The sequence below is a fragment of the Topomyia yanbarensis genome, chromosome 3 (genome assembly GCF_030247195.1).
Source record: "Topomyia yanbarensis strain Yona2022 chromosome 3, ASM3024719v1, whole genome shotgun sequence".
Taxonomy (NCBI): domain Eukaryota; kingdom Metazoa; phylum Arthropoda; class Insecta; order Diptera; family Culicidae; genus Topomyia; species Topomyia yanbarensis.
The window spans coordinates 387,476,122-387,493,872 of NC_080672.1; the positions used below are offsets into that span (position 1 = coordinate 387,476,122).

The 17,751-nt window shown below is 36.8% G+C and overlaps 1 protein-coding gene across 2 annotated transcripts in view; it reads left to right on the forward strand.

The window, feature by feature from the left end:
* LOC131688347 (sestrin homolog) overlaps positions 1-12,446 on the forward strand; it is a 110,038-nt gene extending 97,592 nt beyond the window's left edge. Inside the window, exons 3-8 of one of the 2 annotated variants that reach the window (XM_058972553.1) lie at positions 8,012-8,176; positions 8,574-8,756; positions 8,829-9,027; positions 9,100-9,412; positions 10,142-10,436; positions 10,501-12,446. In XM_058972553.1, the coding sequence (XP_058828536.1) occupies positions 8,012-8,176; positions 8,574-8,756; positions 8,829-9,027; positions 9,100-9,412; positions 10,142-10,436; positions 10,501-10,587 (1,242 nt within the window). In that variant the 3' untranslated portion in view covers positions 10,588-12,446. Of the gene's footprint in view, positions 1-8,011; positions 8,177-8,573; positions 8,757-8,828; positions 9,028-9,096; positions 9,413-10,141; positions 10,437-10,500 lie in introns of both variants that reach the window. The other variant, XM_058972551.1, reaches the window with a different exon arrangement.
* The last annotated feature ends 5,305 nt before the right edge of the window (positions 12,447-17,751 follow it).

The window sequence follows — 17,751 nt, forward strand, 5'->3', positions numbered from 1 at the left end:
CCGAAAACCAAAGGAGAGAGAATGCTTTTTTAACCCAAATGGATGGGATGAAGCTTAGTCGGTTTTGGGGAATATGTTTTGGGTAAAATTAGGCTCTCTTTTTCGTTTTTCGTTGGAGGAAGTAGGATGCGTAGATTTCAGATTACGTACTGCTAGGTAATTCCGGGACTTTTTCTAAAATTTTATCAAGTCACTCAACATCAGGGATGCCAGATGTGAAGGCATTTGAAATGATTCGAAAACACTTTTTAAATGTTGAGTGTACAAATTCAGATTTTTATTCAGAGCCCTGGTTGGTTTTTGGCAGAATTCTTGCTCAAAAGCACAACAGATTCCGAGTAGTGATCCTTGAAAACAAACGACTCTTGTATAGTCGTTTTCGACATGTTTTCTCAGTTTTTTTCCAATCCATCATCATTTTCCTTTTGTTCTACTCTTCTCCTTTGGTCTTCCGAAGTTCACGCTTCATCATGGCTTAAAAGATTTTGATCTAACGAAGTTTGGAGCAGTTTGGTGGGGTATCTTCGGCACAAATCAACCGAATACTACTCCTGCAAGGTTTCGGAATAGTATCATGAAACCAAACCCAACAAACATTTCGTGGTTTTATAAACGTTTTAACAGTTGCTTTATTCAGCTCTAGCTGAACATTGGAAGTATACGTGTAATCATATATCGTTTATTCCACCCTTAAACATCCGGGATTTGGAGAATTTATTCAGCTTGTCTGATTAAGACACATGAAGAACAATTCTTCAGCACGTATACAGCCTGAAGAAAACCACAGTTCAGCTTTATCAATAAACCTTTTCGTTACCGCTATTCAGCTGAGAGAATTATCATAGGAAAATTGTTAAAAAAGACATTTATTTCAAGTTACACACGCCATCAATCCCTTTGGAAGCCATATTCTTTTATTAGTGTTACGTTACAGTTAGAGAAAAATTGTATTACCTTGTTGGATATCATATCACGTACCTGGATCCAAACCAGCAACCTGTTGAATACTAAGCACTTACCTTACTGTCTGCACCAATCTTGCATACATCGAATGCTTAAGATTTCACCGATGTACCGACAAGTCTAGGCTGCTGAATAGAGTCTGTACAAAGGCTACAGTAGCCTTCTATAGATTTGAGTGAACCTAGTTGGCTTGGGTTCGAATCCCAACCTACGATAACTTTTTTATTTCAATTTTTTTTAATTAATAATTTTTAGAACATTCGGGAATTTTAAATTAGATTATTTATTTCAAAAATGTTGATTATAGTCGTTTTTGTTTCCAAGGTGAGGATTTATGGTTGTCACAAAACATTTAGATAAGTAAAAATGGGTGTTATATGAAAGTGGTGGTAACTGAATGATGGATTGAAGTCATTTATAATTCTAAGGTGGCAATCTCAATTACCACTCCCTGCCAAATGATTTCCTTTGAATTGTGATTTTTTTTTTTGGTAAGCGGAAGTCGCTGTTCGAATTCAATAGTTTATTTATTTATATCAACTAAGTTCGCCAGCGTGAATAATCATTTCATTGTACCTTTGTTTGCAAGTCGATGGAGAGAAAACAATCATGGTAACAATGCTGGTGTCAAAAATTTATAGCGACGTTGGAACAAAAAGTTTCTCTTGTGTTCAATATGAGAATATTCATGTTTCACAAGTAAACAGGCCGTTTCGAATTAAAAGGTAAATTTACATAAACGAGGGCGCGTGTGATTTGGTAAGCTTGTACATTGAATAACTGTAAATCATGTATTTCCCGTGGTGAGAACTCAGTAGATATAAAAAAACTAAATAAACTTTCTTTATTCATTTATTGATCTATTGCTCCTTAACTGTAATGTATGCAAAACATCTCAATTGGAATATACCGAAATAATAAAAAAAATCCTTCACTTAATAGTAAAAAAAATATTGTGTGTGTATTGGGACTCGAACCCAGGTCGGTTGCCATTCCTCATGATTTGCTAATCGCGCCAATTTTTGTAGTAGTTACAATTACCTTTGTTAAACACATAATTCAGCTAAAAGTCAAAGGTGGTATAACGGCAAATGTAAAGGTAGAAACAACCTTTTGAAGACATGTAGTGCAGCTTAATGATTAAAGGTAATACTATTGGTATCAGCATCGTTTATTTAACTCGCAATTCAGTCTAATTAAGATGGTTGAATAAAAGCTTTAATATTGTCGCTATTACATTTATTAGCAGTATAGTTCAGCCTAGTTGGAACTGGCGAATACTGGATTTTAAATAGGCTGAATAAACTGTTAATGTTTAAATAGTTCAGCGAAAGTTTTATTCAGCTTACATAACCTCTAATCTGCTTTAAATCAACACGTAGTCTTATAGTTCAGCTCCTAATGTTTGTTGGGAATAGCTCAAAAATGTGCATATGGCCTGCCAAATCAGATACTTTTAAGCAAATTTCAACAACTTCCATTTTAAACAGTCATCTACAGTACTTGCCTGTGAAATATCCTTATCCCGGTACCGCTTAAAATCCGCTTTGATGTAGGTCTCATCATCAATGAGCCAGCACCGGTATATCGTTAGCAGCGTCATATAGAGTTTTCAGGATCGTTTCTTGGACCTCTGGATGACTTTGCGAAAGATTATTTTTTTTGCTAAGTGCAGCGTTGAAATCTTCAGATTCCGCTTGAGATGAGCAATCAGAATTGTCTCGGTTTATTCGCACATTGTTCCCTGCTTTTTCACTTGTACTTCACTGTTATCCATTCCTGGAACCTTTGGATGACATTTAAGATAGTCGAATGATGTATATTCATCAGTTTTTCCAAGGCGATAAGTCAGGCTATTGCATGCGGACTATCTCGGCCGGAAACTGTACAACTTAGTGGATGCGGATGTAAGCAATACACTCTGAAGAGAAACTGGGCAAAAATTTGTTTAAATCGATCAAACATGAACAAAGTAACGCAAGGTTGAAAGTGAAACTTCTTTTTTTTAATAGCCCGCCTCTTACCCCCACACCAAAAAGCTCACAAACGGAGCCCCCTGGTAGTGGAAACATCAGTTCTCAGCGTACAAAAAAAAGGTCAGCACAACAAAACAAAGTTACGAATCGCGGAAACGCTGAGAAGAAAAAAAAAAAACAATACGAGACCGACAAAACACAAAATTTGACAAGAAGCTACGGCGAGTACCCAGCGGAAAAGAATCCTTTTAAGGGTCCCATCGTAGCTTTGCAGGAAGCTCATAATAATTTAAATTTATTTATTACTTATTGCTATAAAAATGCATTTATCAATTGTTTTTATTTAAAAAAAATGTTAACCAATTATAGCTAAAGGAATAAGCTCGATTGGTGGTGAACGAAGTTTATATTAAAAATTCTCCTATTTTATTTTTTAAAATTAGTTTCAATTTTGCTTGGAAACGAGTGCGACATGTTATTTGCTTTAAATCAGTAGGAAGCTGGTTGAATAACTTAGGTCCGATGAAAGAAATGCGTCTTTGACCAAGGTTCGTGGATACTCTGGAGTATAATAAATGATTGGCTTGTCTGGTGCTGTGAGCTCGAATTTCTGTCGTAAATTCTAGATTATTATGAGCAATAGTATTATGCAAAGCATTGTGGATGTACATTATTGTTTGGTAGTTAGTCAACCCAAGCAAAGGTAAAATGTTATGGGCATTATTATTGTATAACAAAATAGTAGGGTACATAAATGGTTTTTTATAAATAATTTTAAGACATCTGTTTTGAAGCGTTTGTAGCTTTTTCAGATTCGAAATACTGGCACGGCCCCACACAGATACAAGGTAGTTCAGCAATGAGTGGATGTGCGCATAATAAAATTTTAGAAGTACATGCTGGAGAACAAAAGAGCAAACTTAATTTTTTTGTTCATTGGGGTTTCAATCATTTGGTCATTTGCCCATACATGATTATTTTTCCATCCATGTACTAACTTGTTATCCTGATGGCTCACATAGGAAGCACGCTAGTCTCTTTAACTCATTACGCAATAAAAACGATGAAATCGTTCCAAAATTGTATCGGGCAACCGTTCTGATTCGCAATTCTGTCTGGTTTCAGCGTATACTTATATTTATTTTTAAGCCTACTCCCAAACCAATAACAATCTTCTGTCTCACGAGATAATCCCATTATTTATTTACTGGCTAAAACGGTTGTGTAATGGCGATTCGATTGTGAATTGCCGGAACAGCTCTAGTATGGACAAACTTAGGCTCTAGTATTTCCATAGAAGGCCGCCTTGGGGAGATCTGATTTTTACAGCATTTGTTGTGCTTTTCTTCCACTTTAATTTGTTTACAAAGTGGTTTGCCCGTTTTTGCCCGTTTAAAAGTTATCGGCATTGGAAAAAGAGCTATTTTCAATCAAAAAACGTAAATATCTCCACACATACTAGCGATGGCAAGTTTCCGTCTTCGGCAAAGTAATGCAGTTTAATAGTCCAAATAATGTTCTAGAACATTTATATAATGGAAAAAATCTAGAAGAAAACTTATGATGAAAAAACTGTTTTTAAGGGGCCTTTTACAAATAATGTCCCATATCTCAAAAACCTTAAAAGATAGAGAGTTGAAGTCTTCGGGTAAAATGTTTGTAATGAGTTTCTATACAACTTTGCTGAAGTAAGTATTTGCCTATCTGAATTATTGGAGAAAATAAATTTCGTTGCTCACTATTAGGGGGATTAATCATTAATCTGATAAGACAGAAAGAAGGGGAGTTCTACTCCAAGAAACTTTCTCAAAGACACCATATTGCTAAAGTCAACCGTTTTGACGCAATCTAAAAAACCCCCTTTTTTGCTCTTTGGGACCACTGTGCATCCTTTACATTATAATTGAAAAATAATTTTTGCCATAATTGTTTTATATTTCAAATCCGGTAAAAGATGAATGTAGATGAAGAAATTCTTTATCCAGAGCTATCATTAACTCATTTTTTGATGTTTTGCGACTTAGTCCGGTCTGACTTAACACCGACCAATTGAAACAGAATGCAACGGTGTAACATATGTGTATATTAAACATTTCGGTGATACATACCTGTATTTTAGCTGGAGAATCCATAATTGATTCATTCACTATAACAGCGCTCGTTAAATGCTAGGATTGGCCTAGCGTTAGAATACGTGATTCAGAAATACGGTGGTGCATATTATCGCCATGTTTTTTCAGATAAACTACCACAATTAAACAAAGTCAGAGAAGAAAAAAATGGGAATGCTACTTTGACTGGCCATATCTTAGCTGTTTGTTCACCGATTTCAAATTTTTCTTCACCATTGGACAGGTATATCTTTTACAAAAACGGCGATCAAAGAGTAATGAAAAAAAATTGTATATTTGAAGTAATAGTAAAAACAGTAATTGAAAGTCAGTACAGACAAAATGAGCTTTTCAGTTCAAATAATCGTACCTCAGTCGTTTGTCAACCATTTTCAATTTTTCTTACCCCAATAAAATTCTTAGAACTTCTAGATTTGTAATTTATGCAATAGATAGTAGATTGTAAAAAAACTGTACTTTTTCGAGGTTTTAGACAGTATAGTTTTCACAATGCACGCAGCACAAGGTTGGTTAAAATTTTATCCGCCTTGTTTAGTTTTACGGTTTGAATCGCTTTGAATTCCACATTATTTACCAATGAAATGAAATTTCTGCAGTTCTACGTACTTTTGTCTATTTTTTGAGAAAATATTGGAATTTGTTCTTTCGGAAATTGTAGCTGCCATCGATTACAACCGATTTGTGTATAAAAAACTATAGGTCATCGCTTTAAATTTAAAGTTATATGACGAATATTTAAAAAATTCTGAACTTCTTCATATTTACTGAATTTTTCCTTACACACTATTGTTTTGTAACTTACATACAACATTGCATTTCTACACGTTTGTATGAACATATTGATATAATAATATCCATATGTAATAAGCAGAATTATTCAGTAAACGTGTTACATTTCAAACCGTAAAACTAAACAAGACGCAAAAAATTTTAACCAAGCGTGTTCCATGTGCATTGAAAAAATCAAACCGCCTAACACTTCAAAAAAGTATAGTAACTTTTAGAAGTCTACTACCAATTGCATGCATTACAAATGTAGAAGCTCTTGGAATATAATAGGTGTAAGAAAAACTGAAATTGGTTGACAAACGGCTGAGATACGATTGTTTGAACTGAAAAGCTCATTTTGTCTGTACTGACTTTCAATTACTATTTTTACAATTACTTCGAATATGCAAATTTGTTTTCCATTATTTTTTGATCACCATTTTTGTAAAAGATATACCTTTCTAGTGGTGAAGACAGATTTCAAATCGATTAGGTAGCAGCTGAGCTATGACCGGTCAAAGTAAGGGTTCCCATTTTTTTGTCCCTTGTGGTATTCAGATTGCACATACAATTTGGCTCGTGACAATGCGATGTTTGATGTGAAACTAGTCATTACCAGTCGTTAGTCTTTAAATAGTCATTCCTTGCGAGCGTAATTCTAGGAGCTCTTCTTCTAACAGCTGATGAGGTTCTTTCATGTATTTTATGTTCATGTTTGGTTTGATCCGGTGACAAACGTTGAATGATCTGTTTTAAAAATCGTGCGATGGCGCCCATGATCTGGATGCTTAGTTAGAAATTTTTCAGCGTAATGGAATTTAAATCATTGCGTTTCAACCAGATTTTTTTTGCGATCCGATAATACCACCAGTGAAGAAGCTACTACCAAGGATGAAGTGTTCACATTCGTGACCCGCAAGGGCAAAAAGCCAGGAAGAACATCTGATTGCGAGTATCAAGGCAGTAATCAAGATGATGATACGGACATAAACGACAACGAGAGAGACATGGATAACCCCGAAGTTGGCGAGAGAAGGAACATATTCCCGACGCGAAAAAGGATCTCCGCTCGCAGTAGCAAGTTGCGCGCACGAGACCTTACAGGCTGAAAATAAAATTTATTGTAATTTTTATTTTTTACATCTTGTAAATTTATAAAAGACCCATGGCTCCTCTAAGCTAAATAAACGAATAAATAAACGAATTAAAAAAAGGATATGAAAAAATCTGGCGAATTTTATCTTGAAGTGATTTAAAATAATTACGAACTAGTTTCACAAAAATTGTTTTCAAAATAAGCAAGCTCTTAAAGATAAATTTGGCACAACCGATCCTGAAGAAAAATAAAAACTCGCTTGCAATTTATTACTATTGCTAAAATCTAAGATTTATTTGTTGTATAAAAATAGACACTTTACGAAACTTCGCAAAAGTAAGGTAAAGTAAAATTTCGTTTTTTTGTAGTTTTTGTACCCAAACAACGAACAACATGCTCAAAAAGTGTGATTTGTAAGTTTAGAGTAAAACTCATTTCAAATTTGAAGGACTAGTCTGGCTAAATAAGTAATTTACGAAAAAAGTTTCGAGTAATTAAAGCCACACCGAAGATCAAAGTCATCCCGGTTTACGATACCGAAAGAACACTTCATATGTGTTTTATGCATCTTTCAAGGCATTATCACTCACAGTCCTGTTGCTTTCGTAGAGCTCGATTGGTTCATCTTGTGAACTGTTTATTTGCTTGTATGATAAGGTTTAGTGGAGGCCAAAAGATTGGGATGGGTTATTTGGGATTGTACTATCATTGTTGTCCTTGAGGATAAGCCAATAATCAAAGCAAAGTATGTCATGTGTGCATTTCACCTTGTACGCATCAGTTCAACAATAATCGGGAATTGATTTCGGGTGTGTTCTAAGACTTTATAGGTCAAATCGTAGCATAGTAGAATGTGATTCGATTGTTTGCAATAGAATACAAATATATGCGGAACAGTTTCCACCTATATTTATACCTCGGGAAAGAAATTGGAAATTCCCGCAGATTCATTCGTTTCTGTGAGTTCTTTGTTACATTTGCATCATTTTGCATATAAACCTGACACATCCAATTGAAACAGATCAGTCACAACTAGTACTAACAACTGCCCTTTCGTTATTCCTTTCATTTCGCAGTACGGGTCAAAAAACCCACTGATGGACAACGCCAAACTGGACCACGTGACGAAGGTGATTGCGTACCACCCGCGCTACCTGGAGCACTATTTGAATACCCAGAACTTTGTGATGAACTGCGATGGACCGTTGCCGTTCGAACATCGATTCTATATTGCCATAATGGTAAGTGGGTATAAGTATCAGAACAATAAGCTTGGCATCAGCTTTTGTAAGCCTACAGGTCGAAAGCCAGACAATAATGCGCTGGTCGTGGGGCTTTTCCATCTACTCTTTCTTTCGAAAAAGTTTTATCTTTTTCTGCCTTTTTCTACTGCAAATAAGTATTTTCCCTGCCATTGCTCTCGGCTATTAGCAGCAGACGATCGGTAAACTTAACCATTTTTTTATGTTGCCTCTCGAGAGATTGTTGTCCTATTATTGAACAAACACCCCCCCGCCTACGCCGAGAGTCTCCGCCGGTTTGGTCGTCTGCACGTGTGTCACCTTGTAACCATATCCATTCCGGTTCAAATAATTACTTAAATGTGCGTTTATCTGTTATCGGTTTCTATCGTTACAGGCTGCCGCCAGACACAAATGTACCTACCTCGTTAATTTGTACGAAAAGGAATTTCTGCTGCAGGGTGGTGACCGAAGTTGGCTGAAAGGGTTGGAATATATTCCCGCCAAGCTGCGTGCCATAAGCGATATCAACAAAATTCTAGCCCACCGTCCCTGGCTGCTGAGTAAGGAGCACATAGAGGTAATCATTACAGGACCATCCATACATGAGTTTAGAAGGTTATATTTATCATATTTTGTTTTTTTTATTCAGCGATTGACCAAAGGTCAGAATAGCTGGTCACTAGCGGAGGTGGTACATGCAATTGTACTACTTGCCCACTTTCACTCCCTGTCGTCCTTCGTGTTCTCCTGTGGCCTAACTCAGGAGCTGGACACATCTAGTCAAAAAATCGAAAACAATAACATTGTACTACAAAAGACTGATCTAGAGCATCTGAATGGAACAGACGGTAAATCTACCAATCAAATCCGACAAATATTTTTACATACCTAACTGATCAGCCCTTCTACCTTTGCAGCAGTTAGTATACCGCAAACCGAGGTGACGGTGGACGCCCTGATGCAACGCATGAAGCGGCTGTCGGAGAAGAGCATCGAATGCACGGAAACTGAGCTGAGCAATCGTTTCAAAAATGTGGAAATGCAGGCGGCTGAGCTGCCGGCCGTCGTTTCCCGGGAAGGCATCGTCGATGTGCCCCAGCAGATTGGACGCTACGTGGACGATCCGAACTTCACTTATCAGGACTTTGCGCGACGTGGAGCAGAGAATATCCCGCAGACGTTCCGGATACAGGACTACTCGTGGGATGACCACGGGTATTCGCTGGTGAACAGGTAAGAACGGTTTTGGATTTTTTGGGCTTGTGTGGTAATGTCGATTTTCGAGCTTCGGTATCATCAACATAATTCCTTTATAACAAATGTTTCATTCCTTTCGTTAAGGACATTATACATGCGAGCCACAACATAGCTCCTACGTCACACGCACCCCTCTCCCCTGTCTAACCATGTATCTGGCATGAGAAAATATAAAAATACGTTTTTCAACACACTAACCTTGCCGTTGTGCCACGAAACTGCTACTTGAGGAAGCTAGAACATTCTCCTATACAATAAACCCGAGTTTTTGACGGAATTCTCTGTGCAGTTCTTATAAATATGACCCCTCTGCACGTGGGGTTTCTTTTCGAAGCACTCTTATTTTTCTTCTTCCCATTTTTATTGCACTTTTTCAAATGCATTTTAATCACACACCACTGCACAAAACACCCGCGAAACTTTAATCGTTCACAAACAAAACTTCAATTTTTCTGCAACTGTGCACATGACCGAAGGAAAATGTCCAAAAACTCTCATTTGTACGTCTGAATTTTCACTTCGAATTTCATTTTTTCGCAATGTAAACAAGCGATTCGTTGCCTAGTAACAAGCGTGCGTCTCTGACTTCCACATATCTTCACCTTAAGGAAGCCGGTAAAATTTTGAAATACGGCTCCTATATTGAAAGCTTTTATGAACTCCACATTAAAATATTACAACACGATCTCTGCCCGTTCGTTTCAGGCTGTACAACGATGTCGGTTTCTACCTGGACGATAAATTCCGCGTAGCATTCAGCCTGACCTACTATACGATTGCCGGTCGGACCAACGTTGATACGTCCAAGTTTCGGCGGGCCATCTGGAACTATATCCAGTGTATCTACGGAATCCGACACGACGATTACGACTACGGGGAGGTTAACCAGCTGCTCGATCGAACGCTAAAAATGTTCATCAAAACGGCCTGCTGCTTCCCGGAAAGGATCACCAAGAACGACTATGACAGCGTGCTGGTGGAGTTGCAGCATAGTGAGAAGGTTGGTACTCGAAATTATGTGTGGTAAACATTACCTATTCCAATTCTTTTGTATTTCGCCACAGGTTCACGTCAATCTAATGATACTGGAGGCGCGGAACCAGGCGGAGCTGTTGTACGCCTTACGTGAAATTATGCGTTACATGACATGATTCAGGAAGTCGCACGGAAAGATTCAGCTTGCGAAACAGCTAAGGTTTTTTATCATGTATAATAGGATCTAGTGTTAGAAGTGATTATTTTTAAACTGTGTCTTCAGGCAACAGCAGTGAAACAGAGAATTTAAATGCATCTATGTTAATGACTTTCATATGTATTTTTAAGTAGAGATGTCGAAAATGTGACGAGAAGAGCTAAAAGCTGATTGGCAAAAGATTTGTCCGGTGATATAAATGTTAACACAAAATAAGAGCGTACAGGCTTAGAGGATCAAGGTACTTGTTGCAGTCGAAACCAATAAAAGTGATTGGAGCCATATTTCATATAAGTAGAAATGGCTGATGTTCAGGGCATTAAATAACATTAGTAGTAGAAGCAACTGGTTGCACGATTTAATTATTAGCTAGGGAAGAGTAACAAATTTTTGAGATAAACACAAATGCACAATCTAATCATCCCATTCAATCAATTAAGTGATTGAATTTTGTCCTGAAGAATTATTTCTCGTTACAAGCCATTTACTGGAAACGATTACTTCTATCTGAAAGTGGTAAACTGTACACAGAAAAACATCACCCATTAACCGTTCGTAAAATCCAAATCTTCAAAATTGTTTCTGTTTTTCGCATGAGGCTGTGCAGCTGGAGCATAGGACAGTGTCTGGAAATAGCACACGAAATATTCGTTTACCAGAAAGGGTTTTATTTGAAGAATTGGCATTGGTAGGTCACATATTTATGTGGGTTTTTATACGTCTTGAATACCTAGATCTCAAATCAGATGCGAAATCTAAATTTGTTAGTTTGTTCCCATATTGATGCGTGTTCGCAGTGCTTTTATAGTTGCATGTAATTTAATATATATTGTTGCTAGTTATGCTAGTTTTGTCAAACCAAAAGGTAATCGCGCAAATAAACCCAGCTTTCCAGAGCAACAAATAACAATTGATATTAATCAATTTTGTCGAACCTAGTCCATGAGAGAACCTATTTCGATAAGTACGGAGCAGAAACAAATGAGCTAGAACATAGAAGTCACAAATAGCTGAGTGAATACGTATCATAAAAGTCCATCAGAAACGCATGTGTTCAATCAAATGTGAGCGGAAATGAAATTAAGCATCACGCGTTTCAATACCTTCTAAAAATCTTGTCCAATACAACTTTCCACCTGATCTTACTAGAAAGAACACAACAACGGTGAATAAGCTAACCAATTGTGTCAATCGAGGATTGAACAATATTAAGAAAATTGTGATTCGTTTGTGATGGAATGTGACAAAAGCTTCTTTTCTCAAAACTGTAACAAAATGTATAAGAATCGTAACAATCAAAGAAAAGTGTTGGCCAAGAAAAGCCTCTTTTGAAGGCGGGTCCTTTTTGGTGGACAACACTTTTAGAAATAGGTGTCGCACTGTTGATATGCAATTCAGTAATAATACAAAAGAAATAATAAATAACAGAAAAGAGTTGTTGATCATTCAATTGTTAATGTTTTGTTAATTGTAAAAAGATTGCTTCAATCTAATAGTAGGATGGTCCCATCAAGGACACGACGAACCAGGCTTATATTTTTATGTTTCGTTGAACATCTTGTAAGAATTTTATTCACAAATGTGTAAAGCATGAGATAAATAAACCTATATACCTCTACAGATACTGTGGAAAACTAATCAAGGTAACAATAATAATATAAATATAAACACAAAAGCACTGACCGCAACGAGTCTATAAACAAAACTGAAATTATACACTGTGTTAGATTATTTTGAAGCAGTGAGTGGAGGCGAGGAGAAATCTGTTTAGTTTGCTGAAGGAAACTGACGTGAGAATAAATGAAAAGATCTTTAAAATGAGTAGTTCTCTTCGGAGCAAAATATTGAGAACCCACTGTCAAGTAACGCCGATTTAAATTTTTCTGAAAAAATAATTCAAAATCTTTTTGAACTAATAAGACTTGGAAAATAATATTGAGTTTTGTCGATATATGCGAAGAAAAATGGAATTTAATGTTCATTTAATGACTCTATTGAAACAGGCACATTTTAAACTCAAAATGTCTATAATGTTAAACTATGACTGAATTCAAAGCTACTAGTGCAGTACGCGATTACTCGACGCTCAATATTCCATATACATAAAAATGTTCCAAACCTATACTTTGCTTTCATATCACTTTTTCTCGAGTCCTAGTCTGAGTTGATTCCTAGTCCCATCACGAGTACTTGCACCAAATTTGAAGCAAATCGGACAAGTCTAGCTACCGGACCAACGTGCCTGAAGTTTGAATGGGATTTTTCGACAATAGACCTTTCTCGTCCGACCTAACCCCCTTTTTTCTTATTTTTATTCAAAAGACTACACATTTTTAAGAATATTTCCGCTGAAATGAGACTTTTTAAAGCTATCGTGATTTTTTAATGATTTTTTTTAAATTTGAAAAATGCAAGAATGTTGAGTATTTTTTTCACCTTTGCAAGAATGGTGGGACTCAAAATATGTGTTTGGGCAGCACTGTTTTGTATATTTTTGCTTGGCTTCCTGGCAACGCGGCAAATGAAGTGGTGAGTCGCGGTACAAAGTTCATTGGTTATGTAAACAAACTAAAGTGAACCTCGCGGTGGAGAACGTTGCATGGTAATGTTTAACCTCACTTTTTTGACAGTTCAAAGAGATTGTTTACATGATCTTGGAATTTTTGTTGATTCGATCATAGTATGAGAAACTTGGTTTGGTTCGCTGCCAAATGTTAACACTTTCCCAACAAGGTCGCTCAGCTGTATTTTTTAATTAATGTCGGCATCATACATTGTTCCGTTAAATTTAATATTTTTACTTTTCTTGTACATGATTCATTGAAGAAGCAAGGAATTTCTAGCCAAACATTTGAAAAAGGCCTACTGTCAAATGCAAACAAATCGAATTTCGATGTTCTCTATTAAAATCCTGGGACAGAACCTGTGGATAGATGTTTTCTTTTTCTTTTTTCTGTTCATTTTATCTCTTGTCTTGCATAGCCACTCTTTCTTCCTCACATATTTTAAATGGACTGGCTACATTTGACAGTCCCCCCTGACTGCATTTCCCTTTGGCTGCTTTTGACAGCTCCCCCTGACTACAATAGGTTTTTTCGTATCCACACGTTCCGTCCCAGTTAAAAACTATCTATCAGGCCATGTACATAAACATAACGCAACAATGGATTATGAAGAATTTTGATAATGATTTTATAACAAATTATAAAAGAGCACGGCTGATATAAAAGTCCTAACTACACTCAAAAAAAAGTAAACGTTATGCCTATTGATTTTACACATAGATTTTTGCAATTAACGGAGGCATATAGACACTATTTGCTGATACATAAACCTAATGTGTGTATTTACAAGAAATATTAATCTTACATTCACATTTCATAACTGTTAGGCACATAAAACCCCATTCTATAACCATATGCACATATAACTTATGTGTGTGCATACATAGTTTATACAGTTGACACATAGAAGGTATGTGTGCGCGAGATAACAATAGCATTTCTTCTTCACATCAATTTTAAGCGGTTTGAAGCAAATAGAATTAACGTTTGGATTTTTTTCAGTGTAGCAATACACTTATTATAAAATGATTATAAAGGATTATTGTAACTGATTCCAAAAGGATTATAAAGGCAGTGAAAGACGTACTCAATGAATTAAGGGGTGTGTCTGATGTAAACAATATGCGCAATCAAACTAAATAAAACAGTATTCAATTTTTAAATAGAATTATAATGAATTCGACCAAAACTTCTTTTGCCTTTTTCTCATTTTCAAATTTTTGGGTAGCATTTAGATTATTTTATCGTTGTTGCGATCAATTTCGTTTGGTTTGTTTTGTTCACAATGTTAGTCGCAGAGCATTTTGGTGATCTATGGCAATTGATGACCTTTACACCCCATACTAGGTCCGCTCCTGTTGCAGCTGTTTCGCCCTGTCCAGCACCGAGTCAACTGATGGTCCAACCTGCGCCGCACTCGTCTGTCGCTATTTCAATGGCAGGGACTTAGATTAAAGGCCAAAATTTCACCTACGGTTGGTGGTGTTGCTGCAATCGGTTTGCCTTCGGCCACGTTGAACATTCGGCTAACGGGAATATTCAGCGATTCCAATTCGAAGGAAGCAGCGCCAGTAGCAGACTGCTTCGGTTCAGCAATACGCTCCGGTATCGGACGAAGCTAACACTCCGACACGACAAAGGTTTCAACGAGGGGCTCAGGCATAAGTAGCAGAGCCCTTGCACTTCCTGCTTGTCGAGTGAACAATTCCGACGAAACCACTGCCGCTCTCGCCAAGTTAGATCACCGTAATAAGTGCGACGTCAGCGGTATAGTGCCAGGATTAGTCGAGAACAGTGCCAGGACTGACTTACCAAGAGCTACAAGATTAAATAGCAATGCGTTTTTAAAGTGACGATAGTATAACGTAGAGACTTTAGCCAGATGATTTATTCAGCAGAATAAGATAGCAAAATTACCCAAAACATAAGACCTGGCTGCCGAAGTGAATCCACACACATCATCACCTACAGAGGCAAGCAATATTGGAACGCAGCGAAATTCCTCACAATGAATTGATCTCGTTAGGTGAAATTCCAGGAAGTACAATTTTCATAGCACAATTTAGTCGACCGAAATTGTAGTCCTCAGTCGAGAGAGAGAGAGACTGATAGAGTAGCAGCAGCTAGGAATTTTCTTTCGAAAGCTAGCAGCGGTTTCGCGTATCCTGCGCTAAGTAGAGAGCGTTAAGACAGATCTCCGAAACATGTCAAGTGCTATCAGATGAGAAAAAACGTCGCATCTATGACCAGTACGGTTCCGTCCGGTACCACCATAACACACGGCACCGGCGACACATATATTCACAACATACTAATTACTTATCCTTCTGAAAAAGTAAATAAATTGACTATGCAATTTATCATTCGCTGCCTAGTTATTTCCTGCCAATTTGAACACAACAGCAGTTGCAGAAAGCTTTATTGCGGTGCAAAAATGATGGCAACTCGGGATATAATATAAATTTACATATAATTTCTCCTCCCTGATATTCTTACAGAATGTATAATGCTCTGCATTCTTATCACTCCTATCAAATCCTTCTTACTCCTTATCGTCAGTGCCGAGCACTGTTTTGCATTTGCCGGCTAAATCAACGACAATGCGATAATCGTCAATCGACGAAACTTTTGCTGTAATGGAACTTGAACACAAATAATAAATAATTGTTCCATTCGAAAGCGATAACCTTGTTATCCTCATGTTTGCAATGTTTGCATGTTTGAAACGTTTTCCGGTATGGGCATTGAACGATCATTTCAACAACTTATCATCGACCGAATTCGTTACCTATAAAGTTCAGGTAAACTTCACCACCTAAAAATGAGTAATAAATCGGATCATCTTGTTAGGACTTAACCCACGAGCAAACAAACAAATGTGTACAAATCCTTATCCATCATCCAGAAAGCAATCGTTTTATAGCCCCAATGCTTGATCTTACGATTCAGCATATGCCACCGGGTTTTGCATCCAGCGCCGATTGGTCAATGTATGAACCAGGGGTGACATTACTTATCTCGAAATGAAAGGTTTATTGTATTCAAGCTTGTGTGAAAAGGTCGATTCGAATTGGTTGCATAATGTGGCACCAGGTTCCCATTGTTCCAATCCTCATCCTTCTTGAGTTGATAGTCTTTCAAAGAGCATCGAAAGTATTCAATTAATGTAAATTTTAAAAGTCCATGTAAACAAGTCTTAGGTAAACAAGCACACTGAACTGTCAGAAAAGTGAGGTTATACATTTTCATGCAATGCTCTATGTTTTTGACAGGTATATGAATGAATCATTTCAGCATCAGTGATGCCAGGTCTATTTAAACAATAGCCTGCAGTGAAAATATAAAAGTCTGCAGATTTCTACAAAAATCTTCAATAAATTTGACATAGAAATGTAGTATGTATATATTTTAAATGATCAAAAATGTTGAAGGCTTGTATATAAATTGGCTGGAATAGGCTTTGTTCTGCTAAATATTTGTAATCTGCAAAACATCTGCAGTGAAAATGCAAAATCTGCAGATTTACTAATATATATGCAGATCTGGCATCCTTTTAGTATTCCCCACAGGAAATTCATCCAAATGCTGTAAAAATACGGGGAAACAAGGCAAGATAGGTATTCAGAATATGGAGTTAAATGAGCAGCTTGCACTATTTTTGATTTTTTCAATAGTTAGGGGTACCAAATCATCGCGGCAATCGGCAGTAACGAATTGAGGATAAAAAAGGAAGCATCCTATCACGTAAAATTTTTTGACGAGAAAGGTCTGTTTATATGGAGAAAACTCACTAGCTCGCATTTTCGCTGCTAAGTGGCACTGTATGTATCGTATTATCACTGGAAGTGGAAATAGGAAAGATAATTGTCTACAACTTTGTCGAAGACTGCTAGTAAATCCGGTTTTGTTAAAAGAAGTTATCAAACTTTTAACGAAGTGATGTCTGAGTCAGTTTCACATGGGGCCTAGCAGTGCATGGTTGTGTAACAGTACTCGATTCCCAAGAAATGTACATTTTTGTGAAATAATCGTTAGATTTATCTCAATAGTATGTTCAGAAGAATTCTATTAAATAATACGAGTCATGGTTGTGTTAGAAGATTTTAGTTCCACATTTTACCGCCTATAGGGCGCCAACACTAACTTTTCATAGAATAGTGATAGAATATCGAGATGTTCAAAAGAATTATTGCATAATGCCTGTTCCACAGCTTTGTGGAAGACACCTGATTTCTATCCTATTTCGATACGAGGCGCTCAGAGTGATGCAATTTGATTCCGTACACCCTTTATGTGCGCGAGATGCATGCGTGACAGTTTTCAAATTATAAGTTTGTTAAAAAATTCGGGTGGGTAATTAACCACAGGGATATTTTCAAGCGTTTACGCATACTACTCACGTTATCCGCCGACCGTGAGTGGTGACTTGAATCCATAAACGCGATTTTCTCGAAATGTTGTTTTTCCTAAAATAGTTGTCCGTGAACAAGATAAGAACAAAATGGCGGACTTTTGATTTTTTATTTATTTTTTGAATTTTAAAAAAATTAAAAATTCTA